Source organism: Onychostruthus taczanowskii, unplaced genomic scaffold (assembly GCF_017590055.1).
Source record: "Onychostruthus taczanowskii isolate IOZ18803 unplaced genomic scaffold, ASM1759005v1 scaffold37, whole genome shotgun sequence".
Classification (NCBI taxonomy): domain Eukaryota; kingdom Metazoa; phylum Chordata; class Aves; order Passeriformes; family Passeridae; genus Onychostruthus; species Onychostruthus taczanowskii.
The window spans coordinates 226,158-246,215 of record NW_024501126.1 but is presented as its reverse complement, the minus strand read 5'-3'; the positions used below and the strand labels follow the sequence as shown (position 1 = coordinate 246,215).

Sequence of the window (20,058 nt, the reverse complement as noted above, 5' to 3'; positions counted from 1 at the left end):
CTTCAAAGTACACGCTGTTAGTGTTTCACACAGCTGTAAGATCATCTCCTGGATGTTTCATTATTCACAAATGCAGAGAAAACTCAACTAATTCAGGAAACAATTAGAAGTGTTTCAGTCAGAGCAGCCTGAAACAAGTGTTAGTAACCATCCCCCCCAAAAATGCAAAATTTAAACCAACCCAGAGCACTCTGTGTCTGGCAGAGCTGGGTGCTAGAGACACTCCAGCAGTGATCCCCAGCCCAGGGCTTGAGGCCAGGTCCTGCTGCCAGTGCCCCATCCACACCCCGTGCTGTGTCCCCAGGCAGGACCTGGAGCCCTGCTGGAGCTCTGCTGGCACCCAGCTCTGCCACACACAGGGGACAATGCAACCTCCCAGGGGTTTTACAGCTCCACTGATGTTCTCCCAGCACTCTGAGAATTGCTTCCCTGTAATTTTGTGTGGTGCAGACTGGATTTTCTCAAGCTCACCAGACCGACACGCCAGGCAGAGGAGCTGCCTCAAATAGAGAACTTCAGGTAATTAAGATTTCCCTTATCTCTCCAGGCCAATGGCAGACAAGGAAAGGGAGGAGCAGCAAAGGAAAACTGACTGTGCTCGTTTGAAAAGTTTTCCATTACTCATTCCAATCTTAAAAGGTCGGATTTGTTTGGAGCTTTTTTTTAAAGTTTCACTAAAAAGAGCTACAGAGACTCTTGACAATTGGCTCAAATTGGTTCCTAAGTACAAGAGGTTGTATTATCCAAACTAAGTCCAGGCCAGGTGAAGCCAGAGGGCAACAGACCCAATTTCCATTTTGGGAAGAAAGTTGAGATGTGGAAGCATAGCTGCTGTTGGGGAGACCCAGGTCAGAGTAGTAGGAAGCCTGCATTAACAAAGAAAAAAAAAAAACAAACTCCTTGAGAACTCAGCTTCATTCTTTATTCCTTTAAATGGGAAGCAAAAAGTAAATTAAGTGAAAACAAACTGCAAAGCAGTCAAAGTGGTCACAGATGCAAAAAGAAGAGAGAACTGCATTAAAGCTGTGAGGATGTGTGAAAATTGTGGGACCTTTGAAGCACTGTAAAAATGCACTGGTCAGAGATCTGGTCAGCTTCCTCCTGACACCCTGAGGAGTTTATGTCCTGTAAGTTACATCCCCTAGGAGAAGGTGAGATGCTGGGAGATGGGGAGCGAAGCCAGGGACCAAAACTGCTGGCTGTGCCCAGCAGGAAGTGTGAGCAGCCCACTGTCAGATACGTCAAGACTGAGTGGGGAGAAAACTCCTCCAAGAAGTGAGACTGTGTCCATGAAACACCTTCTTTAAATCCAATACCTTCTCTCCCTGCTTTCTGCCTTGCATCCAGTCATCCCCACACTTTTGGTCCACTTCGGGGATCTTAATGAGAAGGCTTGTTCTGAAAGATCTCACACCTTCACCTCCTCTGCTGCTCTCCAGAGCTCTCCTTTCACACCTATTCCGTGACACCTTTCCTTTCCAAACACTTCTCATGGGGGTCTAGACAGCCAAGGCTCTCTGCTTCCAGCAGTCAGCTCCTCACAAACCCTAACTCATCCTTGCCTCCACTGTGGTCCATGGAGGTGTTGATTTCCTCACAAAGGAGGGAGATCTGTGGCAAATTAAAGAAATTTGTTTGCTTTCGTCTGTCACTGCGAGCAAAGAGAAATTTAGATCTGACACAATAACCACAGGTACAGGCTGAGAGCAAATCATTGTCCAACTTCAAAAAAAACCTAACCCAAGAAACAACCAGCCACAAACCAAAACCCCCCAAACAATGCCTGTACCACGAGACTTTGACTGAAAGGAAGCCCGAACTTTAAGAAATTACTTTCATTCCTGCTTAGAGTTTGCAATCTGCACGTGGACTATTTGGCACATGGCATTAATCATATTTAAGGGATCAAGCCGTGACACTGCAAGTGCAGTGTGCACATGGAGATCGGTCCATTCTGACTTAAAACTGGACACCTATTTTGGAAACAGCCATTGCCAGCAGGTTCATTCATCATTTCCCTGCTGTCCTGAAGAATTTTCCTCTTTTTCATTTTTCCTTGTCACTTTGACAATCTTTAGGATTCAGCTTGGGCTTTTTGGAGAGAATATTCCTAAAAAGTGAGTGCCAGCCAGGCTGGCATCAATTTGGTTTGAAGTTTCAGCTATTCTGAGTTACCCCCAAACTTTCCTCCCCCTCCTAATTAATGATTAAACCAAACAGCAACTACAAGGAACTAACGATGCTGCTGTAATTAAGCCCTGCTCAGACTAAACCCCCACGCTGCAGATGCTAATTCCAGCATGATTTTAAATTATTTAAATGGAAACCAAACAACCCCTTCTCCCTGGATGACTTTCTTGCAGATATTTCGCTCTCCCTGCAGTCCTCGGAGCACTGGAGTATGTCAGTGAAGAGTAAGAACATCATTTATCACCAGTGCTACAGAATAAAGCTCCTTGAACTCCTCAAATGGGCCAGCAAGAGTGCCAGCAACAGGACAGGCTGTTTTCTCAGCAGCTCAAGCAACAGTATTTCATTGTCTCTTATCCACATAATGCCAGCTAAATTATATGGCAGCAACAATTTTAGATGGACGTGAAATATCAGGTTTCACTGTTTATCCAGGCTCCTGCTTAACTTCATGCCTACAAAGTAACCCCCTGAACTCTCTCTCATGTTCAGCGTGTTATTGCTCAAACACTTGGACAAATGGAGGCTTAAAAGAGTTTATTTTTGGCCTAAACACTGAGCTTTAGGCTGCATACCACTAAATTTCTTTAGAAGCCCTGATAGCACAAAGATCAACAGGCTCTGAGCTTTTGTCTGGCTTTGTTCAAATAAAGGGGAAAAAAAAAAACCCAAACCCCAAACAGTTCTCCCTCTGGCCCCAGGCTGTGCTTGGACAACCCCTTAAAATCATTTGCACAATCCCCAACTTTTAACAAAGCAGGGCCAGGAGCTGCTGTAATTGACACACAACACTTGGTTGTGCTGGAACAGGAGGGAACATTGTGACCTGCATCCTCACAACTGAGTTAATAATTAAGCTTTTTTGGACTAGAAATAAAAGTCCATCAATGTTAAGTAGTTAAGTGGGAACACTTGCACTGGCTCTTCAACTCTGTAGGCGTTTCCAGAAACCCTAGGATATGGTTTATAAAGGGGAAAAAAAAAAAAAAAAAACCAAAAAAAACCCAAACCAAAGGCATTTAGTTAAGCAAACTTCAAATAAACAACATACATTTGGGGAAAATTCAAAAGCCAAAGCCCATTTTAACTATGCAAATCTCAAGGCATGGACTAAATGAGGAGATTCAGTACTAGAGCACAGCACGAACACCTTGCAGAGGCTGAAAAGCACTCGTTCTCTTTCCAGCATGTGGAAATCCTCCCTGCCAGTGCTGCCACAATGTAATTTTTACCCAGTTTTGTTTACAAGTTAAAGCACTTCTGGCTCCAAGATCTCTCTGTACCAATTTCTGAGACTCCCCACTCAGGGCCTGATTTTTGATTTTTTATTTCCCAGACAGCTTCTTGCTGCACCTCCAATGCCTGACTCCAAACCCACAACATGCAAGACAGGTAAAACCTGCTTCACTGCCAAAAAGAATTTGCTAATTAGCTTTAATCCCATTAAATGGAGTGATAGAATTTTGTAGCAATAGAAATAATCTACTAACCCTGCTAGATTTTCTACTCTGGGATGATCCATACACGTCTTCCTCATAACCATTGGTCTGTTATGGAAGGAAAGGGAAAAAAAAAAAAAAGGAAAGACAAAAAAAGAGAGAAGAAAAATTGACATTCCCAAGGGGAATTTTTAAGCAAATGTCATCACTTATGAAAGGCAAAGGCAGAGACAGAACTTTTCAAAGATACACCAGGAACAGGAGCAGTGCAGGACTGGGTCATGGTTTCAAACACGAGGACACGAACATTTGTGTCACTGCCTCCAGAACAGCCAGAAATGTCAAGGATACTCCTGCTTGCCCTTTTTGATCCCCCCCTTTCTTTTTTCTTTTTTGCCTCCCCTGTTATTACTATATTCAAACATTATTCTATATTCAAACACTCTGTGAAGGGAATAGGGCACAAAATGGGGACAAAAAGGAGATCAGAGACTACAATAAAGGGCATATATATCACTATAGCTATTTATACCTCAGGCAGCTAAACACCTAAAAAACAGCAATTGTAGTAGAGGCATTAATTCTATTTGAGAAACCCAGCTTAGCAAACATGCAGTGCTGTATAAATTCTCTTCTTTTTGATTTTGAGCATCAGAATTAAACCCAGACAGTGGCCATCTGCCACACCCCAGGATTCTGCAGCAGTCTTGGGGCTAGTAGGAGATTTGGGTGGGCTCAGCTGTCCTCCCTGGTGTCAGGAAGATGTTTTCCTTCAAAGGAGAGAAAACAAACAAGCCCAGAAGGACTGCTCCACGAACAAGGCGAGGTGCTTCAAATCCCTGTGGCAGCAGTGCTGGGAATAAAAGAAAACAATCAGTGGCTCAGTCCTGAGTCTGGGAATGCCGTGGTGAAGAAGAGAGGACAGACCCAAAAGTCTCCTCAATAGACAGCATTAAAAGCTCAGGTTTCCCCAGCAATTCACTGTTCTGGTATCACCTCACAATGAGCCCTGGTTTAACACTGAAGACAAGGAAGCACTCTGTGTATTTGAGGTCTGAGGGTTTGGTGGAAATTTAATTAGAACTTCTATTAAAATTAAGTTTTGAAGTCCATGTTTTAATGAGTTCCCAAAATGAAAATCCACTAGAACTAATCTGAATCAATTTCCAAGAGAAATATTTATCATCTACTATACAGCAGCTTGCATGAAAAATTAAACAAATTAACTTAGAAACCAGTTCAGAGCCAAGCTGGGAAAGCTACTTCTGGGAAAAGTTTAGATTCTCTATTGAAATGCAATACTATCACCCCAAATGGAAGGCAAACATCCAAGTTTCTTTTATTCAAGAACTGATTTGAAATACTGCTGTAGTCTTCTCACACAGCTTGGCCTCTTTCCAGTTTTTACCAGGTTGTTTTTTTGTTGTTTTTTGTTTGTTTTTTTTTTCCAAGCTCCTTGAATTTCTCCAACGCTTAAGAATGGTTAAAATGGATCTCCAGCAGCTGAAGGCAATGATCTGTGCAAACCAATTACCTCCACCACCCCTTTTATTGCTACACTGAGGACTTGTTTGCCTTTTTCAGCTGTGCAATATTGACTAAACGTAACCTCAGATCACTATCTGAACCATCCTATTACTTTGTAATGGTACCCTCATTTTTCCCAGATGTGGTATTCCCCATTTGTTTTTACTGTTATTCCACGTTGACAAGTTGTCTCCTGTTTATCATCAGTATTTTCACTCTAACCTTGTATGAAACTGCCTTCACTCCCTGCACTTAGCCCGCCAGGCAATACAGACTCCTAAAGAACTGCTTTTCCCTCCTTAAAAACCCCAGATGATGCTGTCTTAGCTGGGAACAGACCAGCTGAGATCCTTCCCAGCTGTCCTGTTCTCTAACAAAGTTATTTTCCAACTGTACATTCCTTTTACAAGAACGAGATCTGGCCCAAGGTTTCACTTAGTGTCACGTAGAGACAGCCAAGAGCCTTACAGTCAATTTACAGTAACATCCTTTATGCCCTGAAATAATTACCCTGCTTAGGACCTCCAGCTGAATTGGCTTGATGAATTTTCCACAAGCCCAGGGTAACTGGTTATCGCTTTGCAGTTCAGGCCCTTCTCAAGGAATCTGCCTCATTTGCCTTGGGTCTCCCAGATCTGAGCCTGAAGCCCCAGAGCTGAGGCCATTTCCCCTGCCCCTCTGACCCATCCTCTCCAGAAACCTCTCCAGTGCATATTTTTGAAGGCAAATGCTCCAGGCAGCTCTTGGAGAGCAGGGTCAGTTTTATCAGACCTCGCTGACCTTTGTTCTAGGCTACGTTTACGTGCACAGCATCTGACCCTCATGAAAACTGGAACAAATAAAAGTGCATACTAGAGAGGCTGAAATGACTCAGTTTTACTTTTCTCCCTTCATTGACCCTATTTCTCTCTGCATTTTCTTCTTGCTTTTGACACACAAAGGACACAATTTCTCTGTCCATTTCTGCTTTTTTCTACCTCAGGCTGTGGCTCATGCTGCTCCCTCAGGCTTTCTCAATCCCACAGCCAACTTCCAGCCCTCAGAAAAATTCCCTGCTCACTTCCAGTGTAGCAAAGAACCCCAACCCAGCCTCCACCTGTGATGACTTAAAGAATAAAGCAGGGATTTATTAAAAGGCCTCAATGGATCCACCTTGGGCAGCACAAGAGCCCAGCCAGGGCTGCACCCAAAATGAACCAAAATGGTCACAAAATGGACAACTGGTCACTGGGTCTCTCACTTTTATAAGTTCTATTTCCATATTGGAGTTTAATTGTCCATTTACAGTTTTAGCCCATGAAGTCCCATCCTTCTTGTTTTTCTCTCTTCAGTCCACGGTGTTTGTGCTCTTGGGCCTGAGATTTGGATCATTTGTCCTTGGTCCCCAGCTGGAGAAGGAATTGTTTTGTCTCCCTGCTCTGTGCAGAGAGCTCACCATCCTCTAATATGAAGCCCAGACCACAGACTAAAGCAGCACAGAATCTGAAAAATATAAAAGCTAAAACCTGAGGCATCAGTGTCCTCTTTGCCTGCCTGGAATTGCTTCCCATAAGATTCACTATGACAGGGGGTGAAATGAGATGGGCTTTAAGGGCCTTTCTAACCCAAACCATTTGGGATTCTATGACATTCTCTCAACATTGCCTATTTCTTTCCTTCTTATTTCTGTCATGTTCCAGCTCAAGTCAAGTAGCTCCTGTAAGGTTTTGAGTTCTCCCACGTGTTCTTTATGCACAGCACTGAAATAAGAGTTTGGATGATCCCACATTTTGGAGATGAACTGATGCTCATTATTGCCTAGCAAGTGCTGATAGCTGTGGTGTATCCTTGACACTGGGCTGGCAGCTCTCCCACCTGCACACACTCCTTGTCCTGCCACAGTGGCTCTGTAGGCAGAACCCTCTCTGAGACAGACAAAAATACATACTGCTTTGGAGTAGCTCTTCTTTTTGGTCCTCTCACTCTCTAATCCAGCCTGCAGTGGGATGAAGAATGCAGGGTGAGATCAGTGAGTGCTGCACACCCATGCAGGGCCAGGCATGCACATCCCCATGCAGCAAGAGGAGCAGAGCAGGGCTCAGTGAGTGCCCAGCAGCCGATGCACCCCCGGAGTCAAACGCCCGGTTATTAGGGAATATTGCTCAAATGCTGATGGCACTGTTAAATTTAGCAGCTGTGCTTCCAATCAGCCACACTGGCTGGGCTCAGTCAATTCAGAGCTGCCAGCTGTCCATCCTGACTGTATCAATACAGCCATGCAAACACCCAAACGTGCTGGAACTATTCTGGGATGTAGGTCAGGCACAAATGGATGCGCTGTGCTCCTGATTGGAAATAGTGCCGGGAATGAAGGAGAGGGGAAAAGCAGGAGAATCTAGAGAACTGCACTGCCCAGTTTGCTTCCTGAAGACACCAGCACACCTCCAGTTCAACACAAGGCAGCTGGAAATGTTTCAAAGTGAGCTTTAGTCCTCGTTGCCCCTTTCTGTTCTTTCAGGAGCAGCTTTATCTCAGTGTTCGCAGAGCAAACACTCGCTGTCAAAGCATTATTATTAATCTGATTTTGTCCTCTAAAGTGAAGGTAACACAAGCTGCAGCTTCAGTAGGCAGTGTGTTTATCCTGTCACCTTTGCTAGATCTGTTTACAGTGAGGTTATGAGAGTTTTATTCCTTTCCAGATCTGTGCTGAAATAAATCCAGACACGGCTGGTCCAACAATGGTCAGGCTTTAACAGAGACAGTGTTTTAGGGGAAATCCAAGCCATTCTGCTCTGCCTGTGGTAAGTACTGAGCTAAACCCAGCTCAGATCCCTCTAATCATTTGTCACTTCTCATCTGAACTGTGTCAGAGCAGGAGGAGAGAGGGAAGTGGCATCCTGACATCACAGACCACAAACTGCCTCAGGATGCTTCCAGATCACCCTGATCTCAGAGAAGTTATCACAACCCATGTTAGCTTCTTCTTCATGATTAGTTTTTGAATAAACACACACACACACTCTGCAACTTGCAGACTGTTCTCACCAATGGGTAGGTGCTGGCATAATCCAAATGAGACTGTAAATGTATGAGAGGAGAGGAAAATCAGAATACAGAGGAAAACATAAGTTATGTCAATCAAAGGAATGCCCCGAAACAAAACAAACAACAAACAAACACAAAAATAGTCAGGGAGATGTAAACCCCAGCTAAAGAACTTTGATAATGCAGGATTTCTTGCACAAAGGCACAAGTTTGGAAGCTGGGAGGATACAAAACAAGGATGCACAAATTAATCAGGAGTGATGGACAACACAACAATATTTCATGCTGATGGTGTTGGATTAGAGACAGCCAGCTGGGAAGTGGGAGAACCAGGACAAATGAAATAGAAAAGGGACTGAAGAGAGGCTCAAGAGCCTCAACAAAGGCTGATGTTACTGAGCTTCCCTAGGAAAATCTGCCTGATACAGAACTGAGCTTGCAGAACTCCTGAAACAGGACTGGCAGGAGCTGTTGATGGGATCAGGATCATCAGGGAAGCTGCTGAAGAAATCTCTCCATGGAGGAGCCACAGACACAGCCAAGCCAGGACTGCCTGGACCCCTGGTCCCTGTTTGCAGCACAGCCACCGCTGTGGAGCCTCCTTCCACTTGCTAGCCTGGTCTAATGAATATCTCTGGAGGTTCTGCAGTGTGTAGTGCTGCCTGCTCTGCCAGAAGCATCCAGAAGCTCCCCAAAAGCTACCTCAGCACATCTCTGGTGCCTGCAGTCCAGGCATCCACTTCAAAAATATTCCAGGAGAAAAGTCCAGAGTAAAACCACACAGACCAGTGAGGTGGTGAAGCCCTAGGGAGAAGTGAATGTCTGATATTGGCTCATTTCAGTGAAAACTTCCTGCACAGAAGAGAAGCAGAGCTGCAAAAAGGAAGCCCTGGCACCACCAGCCCCTCACAGAGCAAGGAGCCCGAGTGCCAAAGATGGAAGATGAATTTTCCAAAAATGGCATCCTGCAACAATGGAAGGAGAGCCTTCAAATATCTGAAAAGACAGCATCATTCAGATTTCTCCAAGTCATTTTATAAACCCTTCATGGACTCCAGGCAACTGTTTCTGATGCTGTCTTCAGGCTAAAACAGCTCCAAAGCCAAACTGGACACAAGAACTCAGGGGATTTCTTAAGGTTGGTCAAAATGTATGGGGCTTTTGGCTTTGTTGTTTTGAAGAGAGATGCAGCAAGAGCCAAACCTTCACAGATTGGCCACCAGATGTGGTCAAACTACTACAAATTACATCTGCTGTAAATCCACACTGGGAAAGTGACCAGAGAGGCTGTGTACAAGGGCCTGGAGTGACAGGGAAGGAAAGGAAAGAATGGCTTCAAACTGACAAAAAATAGGTTTAAATTGAGTATTAGAAGAAATTCTTGCATATGAGGGTGGTTAAGCCCCGGCACAGGGTGCCCAGAGAAGCTGTGGCTGCCCCTGGAAGTGTTCCAGGCCAGGTTGGACAGGGCTTGGAGCAGCCTGGGCTAGTGGAAGGTGTCCCTGCCCATGGCAGGGGGTGGAACAAGATGAGTTTTAAGATCTTTTCCAACTCAACCCATTCTGTGATTCTATCAGTTAATTGTGAATAAAACAACTGGAAGATGTAGAAGGCTGAATTTCAGTTCAGACTGGCAAATATTTACATGCTGCTACAATCCCAGTGACACAAGAATGAGGCAAGGAAGCTCTGTCAAAACTTCTCCTGTGCCTGCCAAAATGTCAGCGCATCCACCACCAAATGCTGCTTTTTGGAGACAGGGCCTGTGAAACATCACTGAGAAACACCAGTGTGGAAAGTTTCAGCCAGATCCTTCTGTCAGAGAAGGACATTCCTTGCAGAAGCATGAGGAATTTGTGGCCATCCCACGGAGCAGCTGGAGGCTGCTGTTCACCAGGCCAGCGCTGGTTATCACAGCCTGATACTGCTCAGGGGGAAAAGGGCCAGAAAAGCTCCTCCAAGGCATGGTGAGGAGGCAGAACGCAGAGCTTCTGCTCTTTAGATGTATATAAACCCCAGGATTGTGTTGCAAAAACACCTCAGAAAGAATCAGTGGTGGATTTCCACTAAGAGATGTTTCAGATGAAGATGTGCTATAAACACAGAGCCAGTGTGTTTGCATCGTGCCACGTTACAGCCAGGGATAAACAACCCATTTGTGTTGTCATCACCTTCTAAACAGATAGAATTGATATTTCAACTGAACTAGAGGTCTTTTCCCCCTCCAGAAAACACTTCCATATGTCAACATTTAACCCTAAGTAAAATAAACACTGCTTTTGACGTTCTGCTGTGCAGAGAGGCTTTTCTTCACTGAATCTTTGGAGCTTTGAGGCATCTCCTAGCTCTGAAAAGCACTCAAGTTTGTCATCTTGAGCAAAAAAGGTTTTAACAGCATTTCATGAGTAGCAATAAGGATTCCACTAAAAAGGGAACAAGGCAGCACTTTATGTTTTTAAGCATATTTTGTGCAACTTTACAGTGGGATCCCTGAGAAGGCTCTGCAGCAAAATTTTTTTTTTTTTTAATGAGTCTTTTAGACAGTATGTAAAAACAGAGTCAAGGTTTATATAAATGTCTGTTATCTGGGAAAATACTGTCTGGGCATTTTGTGGAAAAAACTGTTTGAACTTTTCCTGCAGATGAGTACTCAGTGCTTTACTAATCCCACCCTCCACAAAACTCAGGCCTGCATTGATTTTCAAGTATTTCCAAAGCATTTTTAAAGCAAGCAGCCAGTGATAGGACCTAAGGGAACAGCTGGAGCTGTGTCAGAGGGATTTTTGGCTTAGATATCAGGGAAAGGATCTTCCCCCAGAGGGTGCTGGGCACTGCCCCAGGAATGGGCACAATCCTAAGGCTGCCAGAGCTCCAGGAGAGTTTGGACAAGGCTCTCAGGGATGGCAGGGTGGGATTGTTGGGGTGTCTGTGCAGGGACAGGAGCTGGATCAATGATCCTTGTGGGTCACTTTCAGCTCAGGGTATTCTGTTATTTTATGAGTATTCACCTGCAATTCCAAAGTGCTTAACACTTATTTCCACTGATCAATCACTTCTGGTTTCCTGGGCTAATATAAACACTGACCCCACCACCACTTCCCCTTCCCAAATTTCCAGCGTCAGGAGTGAAAAAGGGGAGCTCACAAGGTGCATGCAGACACCAATGTCTTGGCTAAGTCCTTCCTGCAAGAGTGAAGAGCAGTGACCACAAAGGTTCCTGCACAGGGCACACACTGGAGACAATCAGTGATCCACTTGAAAAAACCCAACATGGAACACGTCCAGGACAGTCCCCTCGGGGTGTGGGGGCACAGGGGGACAGTGACACCCACACAGACATGCACACAGAGGTTGCACAGTTTACCAACCCTCAGGCTTCCACGGCTACCCACTGACATGCGCTCATCTTCATCCGAAGCCTAGCGAGAGAAAGCGTAGAGACAAAAAAAAAAACAAAACAGTGAAAAGAACACAGGTAACAGGCACTGATGGCTTGGATGGGACAGGAGGAAGGGAAAGATGCACAAACTCAATGTTTTTAAAAAAGAATTGCATTGGAAGTATAAGCAGAAAGCAAATGAAATCATAAATCATACCCTGCCCAAGAAACAGTCAAGCATTTTACTGCAGGGTGAAGGAGGAGCTTGCTTAGGTGTTCCCTGCTCTGTGCTCTTGGCCCTTTAATGAACATTAAACACTCCAAACAGGTTATTTCCCACTTTCCACCCCCTTTATTCTTGCACATTTGCAAAAGCTCCCTGGAGTGACTGGGGAGAGGGCAGAGAAGTCAGGAAGTGGCTTTGGGGTTTGCACTTGCCGGGGGTGGCGGGAGCTTGTTTTGGTTCCTTTTCTTTTGAGAAGGAAGTGCTTTATACACGTCTGTTTTCTTAATCTGAAACGTCTGGCTGAACAGAAAAAGCAAAAGCAGGTACTGACCGAGGCATTTCTTCGGGCTCTACGGGAATAACGCTCACTGTCTTCCTACCAAGGCAGCAGAGAGAAAACAGAGGGAGGTGTTGAGAGGACAGACACAGCAACAGAGCCTTCCAGAGACACACAGAGAACTCCAGCCACGCTCAGGAGCCAGTAAAGTTAAACCAAACAACAGGAGGTGACACCCTGTCACAGCAGAAAAACCCTTCCTCCCTCCTCTGAGACCCCAAATTTCCTCTCAGCTACACAGCCTCTGTGACACTGGAAACGCCATCAAGATGATTTACATTTCAACAAGCTGATTTTAACAAAATTTTGGAAATGAATTTAGAATTTAGAAACAGCAGTAGAAAACAGCAAAAAAAAAAAAAAAAAAACCAAAAAAGTTTCAATATTGTAGTCAACAGATTGTCACAGGTGAGCTGATTTCCAAGCAAGGGAACTGCCAGTAAGATGGAGTTACGCTCATCCAGCAAGAATTTGAGGAGACTCGGTGTGAGTCTGGGGTGGGTGGGTGGTCCATGCAAACCAGTATTTACTGATGAATTATCACAGACCAAGGAATTTGGGGAGTTTGGGAAGTTACCTTCTACACTGGGAGCCAGCTGTTCAGTTTTGCCTTTTCCAGTGTGCACTACTCAGCTTTGCAGGGCAAGGCCACAGCTTTCAGCTGGCACTGCTGGTAACTGGTTTCATAAACTTAGGGTTGAAAAACTTTTGAAGCCAGTGACTTCCAGCCCATTAGCAACTTCTTCATCTTCTATCATGGATGTTAAAACAGTCAGATGTTGCTAGTGGCCAAGTCTGCAGCTGGTATTAACTGGTTTTAGCAAATTCTAAAATCCAGGATATGGTATCACTGGAAAAAAAGTGTGGATTGCCACCATAGCAGTAATAATTCTTCTGAGGGATTCCCCTGGGCCAGTAAGTGCTAAGGGAAATGAAACAGCATGAGTGAAACTTGCCCACAATTTACATGAAGGCAAATTTAAGAAGACTCAAGTGGTGATGAAACCCACAAAAAGTAAAATGAGCACAAATACTCCCTGTATCCCAAGGGGCTTTAACAGGTTTTTATCCTAACTTAATCTTCCAGCGATAGCATGGACACAGGTCTCTAAAAAGAGATGGCTCTAACCCAGTCCTTGCCAGTTTTAAGCTGATCAAAACTCACATTTCAGCTGGAAAAGCAGGACTGTGGGACTGGAGTGGAACTCACACTCCCAGTGCATGAAAATACCTGCTTGGAGGGATCTCAAACTCTATGAACTACACAGAACTGCAACACGCAAAAGTTGTTGAGCTACGTTGATCAAGTCCTACCATCCATTGCTCGATGTCTCCCCACTTAGTATCCAGCCCATAATATTTCTACAGACAGAAAAGGGAAAAAAAACAGAATTTAGATGAGAAAAGCAAACAGAGAACATTTAGACATGCACTGCCAGGCCTTGGCCAAGCCACACAGCTGCACATGAACATGCCAGTGAGAGATGTGCCACGTGGCACCAGAGCCCTCCGCAAAGAGTGTCTGGGAAAAGCTGCCTGGAAAGGGGAAAGGGGAGTTTGGGCATGACCGGGGTGCTCAGCTGCTTCTTCTCCCTCAGCACTGCAAAACCCCCTGTGCTGGGGGACAGGAGCAAGGAGGGTAATGAGTCTTGAATTCCTGACCCAGTTAAGTCAAGACTCATTACAAGGGAGGCGAGCACAGGACACTTCCAGGATGAAAATTGCTGTCAAATCATGTTTCCCGTAAAGGTTTGTCAAACTGGGCAGACAAGTTGGATACAACTCATCTCTGGGCACCCTGATTTGCTGGATTAGAGCTCCACAGAGCTCCTTTCAGAGCACCAGGCTTTTTGCCTATGCTTGACCCACCTGAGAGCAGTGGCAGCACCAAAAAGGGTACAAGAGGACAAGATCCACCAGGGCAGGCCAAGACGACACTGGGAACTTCCCCGTGAACTTGAATTTCCTCCAGGCAGCAAGTTGTTCAAAGATCCACAGGTTTAATGGGACTTTTCTTCCTCCCCAAACCAGCCTGTCAAATCTGGTCTTAGGAATTTTGTGTTTGCAATAGTGTCCATTAAAATGATTCCTGTGTGAATTAAAATCATTGGCCTAAAGCACAGCAGTAGGCAAATGGAAATCCTGCTTAATGAAGGAAGAATAATACGCATTTTAGAGCTTTCTTACAGGCTTGAGGAGGCAGGAGTATCAACAGCCAAAACCTTAGGAAATTATTTAAAAAAAAAAATCAGAAACTTATTCTGTATTGCACTCCGTTTTTAGCACTCACTCAATGGTATTAATGTAATTTTATTTTCACCCTTAAAACCTCATTCACTATTTATTGATAAACCAAACCAAACAACTGCACATTCTTCAGTGCTGTATTACTTTATTCCCACTTCAGATTCATAACCCATGCACCAGCTTGTTATAGAAGTAACTGTTGTGCATTTCTCAGCCTGAGAATGACCCCTGAAAACTGCATGAACTCCCTGAGCTGTGTACACGATGGGAATCTACAGATTATATGCTTTGTAGTAAAGCAGGTCAGGTAAAGCCTTAGTAGAGGCTTTTTAGCCATTAACAGACTGAGAACATTTTCTAACACTAGACATCAATTTAAAAAACAGAAACACACTATTAAAATGGAGAACCCTTTTTCACACACAGGAAGGCTTCATAAACACACTTGTAATTTTTTTAGGGTTTGCTGCTTCCTTTTCATGCCCTCTCACTGTCTGACACTGGCTTACGAATTCAGCCTTGCAAAAGGCAGATAAGGAAACAGTCCTTACAAGACTTGCTATGTCACAGTTTAAGTTCCACTTACAGGCTTTTCCTTCTCCATTTCAAATTACTCAGCTAAGTGCCTAACATCCCCTGAAGAAAAAATCTTAATGAATGAGACTGCCCAGAGACTATTTTAATTTATAATCTTTTAAAGAGCACGTGCCATACTGGACTGAACTGGCAGCTTTTGAGCTCTCAAGTATTTTGACCCCTCACAGCCACTTTTCTCGGTTCTCCCTCTAAACCAACTCTTCTGTTCTGCGCTCAGGGGCCTGATTCCAATGAGCTGAAGGAGGAAATGCTGCTTTTCCATTCATTCAGGTTTCAGTTAGAGGCCCTTGCTGGACTCAGGTTCCCTTCCACCTTGAAAAGTGATATTACAATTGAATATTAATGATGTTAATACCATTGAGAGAGAATTCCAGATGCCATTTGCTCACTGAGCGCCAGTGAAACCGCCGGACTCAAACTCACCATGGGATGTTGGGAGGACAACCCACTTATCTCCTCATCCATGTCAGGACACCAACAGTAAACAACCTCCTGGGCTCCCACGGGGCTGCTTCTGCACCAGGAGGTGAAATTAGTCCCCATAAAGAAGATTAATAAGGAGCCTGTCGATCCATGGGCAGACACTGAGTCACTCAGCGCAAAGTCAACTCCAGAAGTAAAACCAGGAGTGAGAGGGACTTGTTGCCAAATTGATGGGGTCAGGATTAAGTACCAGAGCACATGATTTGAGCAGCTCTTTTCATATACACACACACTCAAAGAGGAGAACAGCACTCCCAAGAAGCACATGCAGGGCTGGGGCAGGCTTTGAAACATGCAGTTAGGGCAGCTGGAGTGCCAGAGCAAAACCAAGCACACTGTGGTTTATGGAGACATTCATCACTCAGCAAGCAATAAAAACATCTCAGGAAGAAAAAAAAGAGAAATATTCAATAAGGTAGAAAATCGCAGGCTTGAAGAAAAATGTGCTTTCTCCCTCCCTGTAAAAATTCTTGGGAGTTATTTCTGTTCCTAGGTGCCACTCAGCTCACATGCTGAAAGTATAGAACAGCCAGGCTGTTATATTCATTTATTTTCAGATGTCTGGCTGCTATTTCAAACCCCAAAATCTCTGTTTCTACCTAGCAAGTGACCTCAGTTAGAGCTACTGTTATCATCCTCTTTGCCATCATTGTGGAAAGGAAATTGGGAAGAGGGAAGAGATCATGACTTTAAACTGAGATGAGAGAGGATTAAACAATATAAAATCACTTTTAATGTGTGGGTTGAAGGCCATAGAGTTTATTCACCCAAGGATTATGAATTCAAATACCACATCCCTGATTTCCTTCAGTGACTGTGCAAATAAAGTCATCTGCAAGTCATTCTTCCTGCTGGCACCTGTTAAATGCTTGCCCAGCCTGAAACATTCCAGTGATTTCCTTGGCCTTCAGCACACTGACAGAGGTGACACAGGGAGCCACTGTGCCCTCCTGCGACCCTGCTTTGCCAAGTCACTTCTCTGTTATTGCTTACCCTTTGCCAAACAGGCTGTAAAAAAAAAATCACATGAAGTGCCTGACCAGACACCTTACATGGGTCATCTTCCCCCACTCCCCTTGACTGTCCACTCCACAACATTATGGGAGGGGAGGGCAGAATTACATGGAAATTTGCAGCCTGCTGGGCATCTCCCACTCTTCAGAGGATTTCCAAGGTTGGACTCCAGGATCTTGGAGGCCTTTTGCCACCTAAATGGCTGTGTGGTTGTGAAATTGTAGCAAGACTCACAGGTGGGAAGAAAAGGCATGCAAACAAGAAGGAAAGCGAGCAAGCCCTACCTTCTGCACCTGATAGATCTGGGGGGAAAGGGAGAGGAAAGAAACAAGGAACAAAGCTAGCATGAATGATGGATACATAGCAATGCTCCACAGCTCGTTCTGGAGGGAAAAAACAGCATTTACAGAGAAAACACAGCAGAACATCAATACAGAGAAGAGCACAGCGAAGCCCTGTGGATTTAGGGAGGCCAAAAGCAGTGTTTGCATCGTGGGCCTCCTCCACGTGACTGGCTAGAGCACAGCATTCCTGTTCCCATTCCCACCAGGCTCTGGGGTGCACATGGGACATTTTATCACCAGGCTTTGCACCAGGCCAGAGCCCAGCCCAGCTGTGAGCCATGACCTTCTATTTTTCCAGCCTTCCCTCCAAAACAGGAATGGATGCCCAAATACCCATCCGGGACGAGTTGTGTATTTACCACCACAACAAAAGCAAACAGCATTAACTACAGACCAACTGTTCCTCTTTGGAGGACAGAATTTGTCCTTGAGGGATGAAGCACAGTTACAAAAGCACCAACCTCACACACCTCTCACCTGTGCACAGCACAGTGCCAGTGTGTGAAAATTCCTGGAAAATTCTTTGCTCATATATTGCTGGCCTTAAAGGATCCCTGCAGGCCGTTCTGTCAGTTTTTAATGTTTCTGTGGAACAGAAACACTATTCACACTGTTTTCAGGCTTTAATAAATGTCCTGCTGACATTGTTATTCCACAGTCTTGGAGCACTTTGATAAGACACAAAACCTTTACAGCCGCTCTACTGCACCTGAATTTTGTGCTCTTGGAGAACTGCCCTTGACTGATGAGCTTTGTGAATCCACATGAAAACAGAAAACAGGTTTTTTTCTCACATCTTTCCTGAAACCAGGAACGTTTCTGATTACCTCAAAGAACTCTTCTTGTTAAAAAACACCTGGCTGGCTGCACAATCCTCTGGTGGCAAGGCAGTCAAGTCTCCCAGATTTTGGGGTATTTGGAGGATCCCTGCCATTCACTGCTCTCAGGGATATCTCATGGGAACCTGGATCCCAGTGCTGGGAAGCAAAGCTTATGTCTCCCAATCCCTGCCCTCCTGATCAGGTTCCCCTTCACAAAGGACAACTGCACAACCCAGATAAATGCCTCAGCAGCTTTAATTCCCATTCCAGCAAGCACAGGAGGGAAAATTAGGATCCATTTAAAAACCAGCACTCCCACCACACAAGTAACCACCCCACTTCCCTCTCCCTAAGAGAGCCATGAAGAGGAAAATGAACTGGGCCCTCCCACAAGGCTGCACACAATTCCAATTTCTGGCTTCTCCACAGCACACTCGGAGTGCCTTTCATCCACACACAGGAGCCAAACACCTCAGGTTCAAATGTGGCAATTACCACACAGCTGACTGACCTCAAAGCTTTAACTTTTCCATTCTGTTTTTTTCACCCACTCCTCGAGGCAGCTCCATGGAATCCTTATTTTCCAAAGCCCAGTGCCCCAGGCTTGGCACAGCAGGTGTTCCCTGCTGAGACCAAAGCAAGGCACGCAAGGAGCCTCGTGCCCAGGACCCAAATTGCCAATGGACAAGATAACAACGGGGCCCTTGTTCAGGCCAGGCACTGTGCAGGGAGGTGGGGAGGCCTCAGGGATAAAGCCAAGTGCATCACTTAACTATTCCAGCTTTTAATAAAACCTGGAGTTTTGGAGGAACCCATTAGCCAACAGCTCTCATCCAAAGTGACTGATCCTTCAGCAGTGCATGAGGGAAAGGGGTCCCTGTCCATGGCAGGGAGGCTGGAATCAGGGCATTTTTAAGGGTTTTTCCAACCCAGGCCATTTTAGGATTCTGTAATGACATGGTCCTCTTTAGAAAATGTGGTACAAGAGAAAACATACACTTTTAAACAATCACCTCTGTTGCAGATGTGTCCCCCCCAAAAAGAGTTAATACAGATCTAAGCAGTCAAATGCCTTAAAGAGCAGTTTCCTGTATTAGGGTATGACCAAAAATCCCAAATGTGTTTTACCCACATTATTAACAGCAGACAGCTTTCCTGATTTCCTCATCAAAGGAGGCTGCCCACAAAAATAAAGTTTTTCATAGAAGTAGGTTTAAAACAGGACAGGAAAAGCCAGTGTTACATGGTGGCAGAAGAAGAGTCTGCTAAAAACATCATCTGCATCATCCCTCTTCAAATTTTCCTGGGCATCTTCACAGTGAGTGTATAAGACACAGATGAACCACCACAAACCTCCTTCATTTCTTCCCTGCTTATGTAAGCACCAAGTTTCATAGTCACTCTCACCCCTCCCCATTCGAGCCACAAGAATCTGCTTTTCCCTTTTTTTTTTTTTTTACTAGAAAGCAGTGGTAGTGTATTTTATTCCAAAGAAATATGAATCCAAAGGGGGAAAAATATGTGCAAGTGAGGTAAGGAAGGAATTTACAAAACAGCCAAGGCAAGTTTCATGCTGTGCCCTTAAAGCAAGTGCTGCAAATGAAGGCAGGAGACCAGCACAGTGCACTTGCCTTGAACCAGAAGTACAGGCTCATCTGCTGTGTGAACTGGCAGGGAAGAATCTTATCCCACCGATTAAGGAGTGGGAGGAGATCAGTCTCTTTTCACTTCAGGCACTAATATCAGCTTACACTGTGGTCTCCAAGTGTCAGCCCTTGAAGAGACATTTAAAGCCTTGCCAGCAGAACACACAGAAGGCACTCCTACAGAAAGCATTCTCTACAATTAGCCCTATTGCTGCAGCTTTTATGTCTCAAAACTGTTACTGTTAAATATTGCCTGGGAAAAAAAAGGGTTTAATACATTTCAGGTCAAACTGCTGAGAGAAAAAAATAAATGCAAAGGAAAAAAAAAATTTCTTCCTCCAATTTTACCTTGTAGCCCCATGAGCATTAACAAATTGTTACTCAGAAAAACTGGGCTGCCCACTCCTGGCTTGCTGTTCTGCATGAATTAACAATAAATACCTGAGTGCACACAGGAATTTGTCTCAGGACCACATCTCAACAGTACAAGCCAAAGAGACTGGCCTCAGACTCTGCAGCTGGAAACCAAATGTTTCAAAAGCATGGCAGCATGGTATGGTAAACCAGGACCCATCACTGCTCCGACTCCCACCAGTGGTGGGAAACCAGGGAAGGGAGGAAATCCCATGTATTTTAATTGTCCTTCCAGCTCAGAACAGGCCCTGGCAATGAGAGCTGCCCTGCACTCACTGATGTGTGGAAGCAAACCAGAGAATTTAAGCAGACCTCCAGATTAATTATTTACATCTTTGGTGGGTAACAACTACAAAGCAGCTCTGAACGA

The 20,058-nt window shown here is 44.8% G+C and overlaps 1 protein-coding gene across 21 annotated transcripts in view; it reads right to left on the bottom strand.

The window, feature by feature from the left end:
* LRRFIP1 (LRR binding FLII interacting protein 1) overlaps nt 1-20,058 on the bottom strand; it is a 101,949-nt gene that overhangs the window by 34,082 nt on the left and 47,809 nt on the right. For 10 of the 21 annotated variants that reach the window (XM_041411741.1, XM_041411721.1, XM_041411734.1 and 7 more), the window contains exons 3-10: nt 16,748-16,765; nt 13,437-13,484; nt 12,117-12,161; nt 11,549-11,599; nt 8,154-8,213; nt 7,084-7,131; nt 3,681-3,737; nt 786-866 (exon numbers count right to left, since the gene is read on the bottom strand). The exons of 5 other annotated variants lie outside the window; for them this stretch is intronic. In XM_041411741.1, the coding sequence (XP_041267675.1) occupies nt 786-866; nt 3,681-3,737; nt 7,084-7,131; nt 8,154-8,213; nt 11,549-11,599; nt 12,117-12,161; nt 13,437-13,484; nt 16,748-16,765 (408 nt within the window). The remainder of the gene's footprint in view (nt 1-785; nt 867-3,680; nt 3,738-7,083; nt 7,132-8,153; nt 8,214-11,548; nt 11,600-12,116; nt 12,162-13,436; nt 13,485-16,747; nt 16,766-20,058) is intronic. 6 more of the 21 variants (XM_041411732.1, XM_041411736.1, XM_041411728.1 and 3 more) reach the window with 4 other exon arrangements.